The sequence below is a fragment of the Pollachius pollachius genome, assembly GCF_949987615.1.
Source record: "Pollachius pollachius genome assembly, chromosome: 1".
Taxonomy (NCBI): domain Eukaryota; kingdom Metazoa; phylum Chordata; class Actinopteri; order Gadiformes; family Gadidae; genus Pollachius; species Pollachius pollachius.
This window is the reverse complement of record NC_136934.1, coordinates 48,411,155-48,415,120: the sequence shown is the minus strand read 5'-3', so window position 1 is coordinate 48,415,120 and position 3,966 is coordinate 48,411,155. Positions and strand designations below refer to the sequence as shown.

The following is a 3,966-nucleotide window of genomic DNA, read 5'->3' as shown; positions in this document are numbered from 1 at the left end:
TAGTATTGTTGGAGGCATCTTTTTTATAAATGAACCCCATTTATAAAAAAAGAAAAATACAATTTCGGACCTCAGTTAACCCACACATTAATGGATCATCATCGTATGCTTCTGGTCTAAGTAAACGCCCCCGCATCATCAGATGAATTGAGTAAATGACGGATGTGTATGATCGTTTGTCACCCCTTAATAAGTGTTGAAATCATGGTTTGACTTGAATAAATCGATCTGCTCCAACAATTGAACAATGGTCAACATCCTGGTTAAAACGCCCATGTTTTCTATACTATAATACTTCAAAGTATTGGTTGAATTTATCATTCTACCGTATATATATATATATATATATATATATAAAGCCACGCCTTTTGTGCTGGTATAGTAACTTTACGGGTCAGTTTTGTCTTTACTTTATAAGGTTAAGTTACAAATGGAAACACACACACACACACACACACACACACACACACACACACACACACACACACACACACATACACACACACGTCTGTCTCTAACCTCTTTGGGGCCCATGGTGTTGGGGGCAGATTTCTCTGGGGCCACTCCTGAAGACATCAGGCCGAAAGGAGCTCTACCTCTGAGCACGGAGAGAGAGAGAGAGAGAGAGAGAGAGAGAGAGAGAGAGAGAGAGAGAGAGAGAGAGGAGAGGAGGAGAAGGGGAGTTGAAACAGGGACAAAGATGGGGATATTACAGTGATAGGAGAGAGACAGAAAAAAAGAAAAGAAAGATAGAATGAAAGAAAGAAAAGGAAAAATATAAAGAAAAGAGAGACAGCGACAAAGAGATAATTGGGGCGTCATTACAAAACCAAATCAGGGATGGCGTATCAAGCTCAAAACACACTTGTTGATCGCCATTTTGATCTCTGTCTGCTTGTCGTTTCCACTCTGCTACTTTTGATTTTGCCATCTTTTACATGAAATACATTTTGAAGCACATTGCTTTGAGTTATTTAAATATCATAATTCTCTCTACACAATGGCTTGTGTGTTCTATACATTGCGGAAGAAGATGTTTGGACCATTCAACTGAAATGGACAGTGTGAGGTCATTGGAGTCGGGACACCATTATTCGTCAGTAACTGATTTTAAATCATCCGGCTAATTCTAACAAATGGAAACAAGCACAAACTGGGCCCCACAGCAATGGTGAAAGAGTTAAAAAACCTTTTTTCATTTTGCATTGACTTCATAAACCACTTTTTAACACCAGAAATAATCAAGGTTCAATATTTAAATAATTCATAAACATCAACATTATGTTATATACTTCAGAAAACAATAGTGTGGAAGAAATACTCACCTTTTCAAAGAAAGAATAATAAATAAAAGCGAGGCCGATGGCTATTCTCTTTCTCCCGCGACCGACGGTGACACTTTAAATCCAGTTGTGCTGAAGCTCTTCCATGCGTTGTGAAGTGACGTTGACCATATCTGGAGACCCTCGCCAGGTCCAATCCACAGGGGAGGGGAGAGAGAGAGAGAGAGAGAGAGAGAGAGAGAGAGGGAGAGAGAGAGAGAGAGAGAGAGAGAGAGAGAGAGAGAGAGACGTGTAGATAGACTGTGAGTGAGATAGAAATGGGGAAAGAGATATAATGTATAAAGATAGATAGATAGATAAATTAAAATATTAAATAGAAATAGAAAGATAGTTAGATTAATGCATTAGATAGATAGATAGATAGATAGATAGATAGATAGATAGATAGATAGATAGATAGATAGATAGATAGATAGATAGATATATAGATAGATAGATAGACGGACAGATAGAGAGATGGAGAGGAGAGAGAGAGCTCAGCAGACCACCTTCTGCGGTGGTCCCACTCTAGAGATCTGCCCGTCTGTGGGACCACCCTTAAAATATGACACACTCTCACACCATGTTACCTCCACCCAGTCGCACACAAGCACACACACAAAAGCTCACGCACACGTATGCACAGTCACTCAGTTACTTGTGCACACACACACACACACACACACACACGCACACACAAATGCACAGTATTTTTCTCTACATCTCTCTCTCTCATTTAAAATGATGCCACCTATCCAAGCAGAATAGTGCACACAATTACACACACACACACACACACACACACAGACACGCCCAAAGGTATTAATAACTTTACATTATATTCCACGTTTCCACAACAGTTAACAGTGAACAGTTCTGCCCACTGGGCCCCTTACACCGTTAAGGGGCTGTTAACCCACAAGTTAACTGTGTTTTTCCTCTATAATCAAGAGACACGCTGAGCTTCCCTGCAACTAAGTTAGAAATATGATAGATGGGGGCCCAAGCAACACCCTGTACCACACATTATTCCCCGCAAAGGTTGAGAGTCTCCAGCCTACAGTTGGCTGCAAACAATAAACCCAACACTGCACAAACACACCCGCGCATGCACGCACACACACACCCACACCCACACACGCCCTCTTGTCCATGTCCCTTCCATCAAAAAAGTCCATTAGCGCTCGCTTTCCAACAGGCCTTTATGGAATCATTGGTAACTCGCGGGCCCTCTGCCGCCTGACACCTGACCAAAACAAATTGACACCGGGGCCTCAAATAACACAATCAGCCCTGGCGCCACGGAGGGGATTTATAACGGACAGACATGGCCGCAGCCCCCAGCCAATGGTTAACAAACCAATCATAATGATCAATCAGGCCATCATCTCCTCGTCCCCTCATTACTCATAACACACACGCACAGAAACACACACACAGGTGCGCGCATGCAAACACACACAGACAAACGCGCAGGTGCGTGCACGCATGCAAAAACAGACACAGGCACACGCACACACACACACTAACACACGCAGGAACGTGCACTCACACACAAGGTCACACAAACAGGCACATGCGCAAACAGACACAAATACATTGACACAGTGTGTGGACACTCACACAGGACATTTTTAAGGTGATGTATCAGAAATCGTTGCAGCGATAGGAGACAGTTTCGACGGCGCTGTAATGAAGTGTCTTGTTTTCATAAATGCAACAGCTGTGACCAGGTTAGGGGGATGGGGGATGGAACCAGAATCGGTTCTTCACAGGTATGATTCCATACTTTCTATAATGTTTGACTTCCTCAGTTTGGATTATTGGATTAAGTTTGATAGAAACATTATATTCATTGTATAGAAAAGTCTCAAATCCATGGCATGACAGTTCTCTGGAAAATCTGAAATTTTCCATACATATATATATATATATGTATACACATCTATATATATACATATGTATACATACGTATACATATATATATATATATATATATATATATATATATAGCTCTCTCTCTCTTTATGTATGTACTTTAAGACGTCACCCCTAGCATCTTTAAAATCGGACTTAAAACTAAATCTGACCCCACCTTGTGGTCGTTCGGGAAGAGACAGATATTCCGATCTTATTGAATTATGGTTAATTCAACAGTGCTATAAAATAGACCGCTATTAAAAATAAAAGTTTGCTTTGAATTGTCTGTCTTTTTCAATTAATCATGTCGGTTGATGTTAACAAATTAAGTAGGTGTATGGTATTTTGTTTTGGAGAGCATTTACTCAGACTTTAAAAAGAGATTCTGCGATGAGATGACAACCAATCTATTATATCTCACAGTATTATTTAAAAGATAGTCAGATCTAAAGAGGAAATTACTTAATTCAATCGTTGGATTGAAATGCAAGAACTTAAATGATTTTTCAAAAAACGTGTATTTAGATATACATTTTTATATGGGTGCAATATCAAATATATCCACTGGAGGGCATTTGTAACCAGATTGACTAATAATACGTTCATGATTCAAAGAAAAAAGAGCGTGCAAACGCATGGCCACGATAGAGCAAGTGACAGGGGCTGAGAATAGTCCTAACAGAGTGAAAGAACAATGACAAGCTTGAGTTCAATGAAGCTGAAG

At 40.2% G+C, this 3,966-nt stretch overlaps 1 protein-coding gene across 1 annotated transcript in view; it reads right to left on the bottom strand.

Moving 5' to 3' along the window:
- The window catches only part of slc6a3 (solute carrier family 6 member 3), a gene marked incomplete at both ends in the record, with an annotated part of 12,848 nt that extends 12,272 nt beyond the window's left edge, over window positions 1-576 (bottom strand). The window contains one exon of the mRNA XM_079754301.1: window positions 520-576. Within this exon, the coding sequence (XP_079610427.1) occupies window positions 520-576 (57 nt within the window). The remainder of the gene's footprint in view (window positions 1-519) is intronic.
- Window positions 577-3,966: the final 3,390 nt, after the last annotated feature.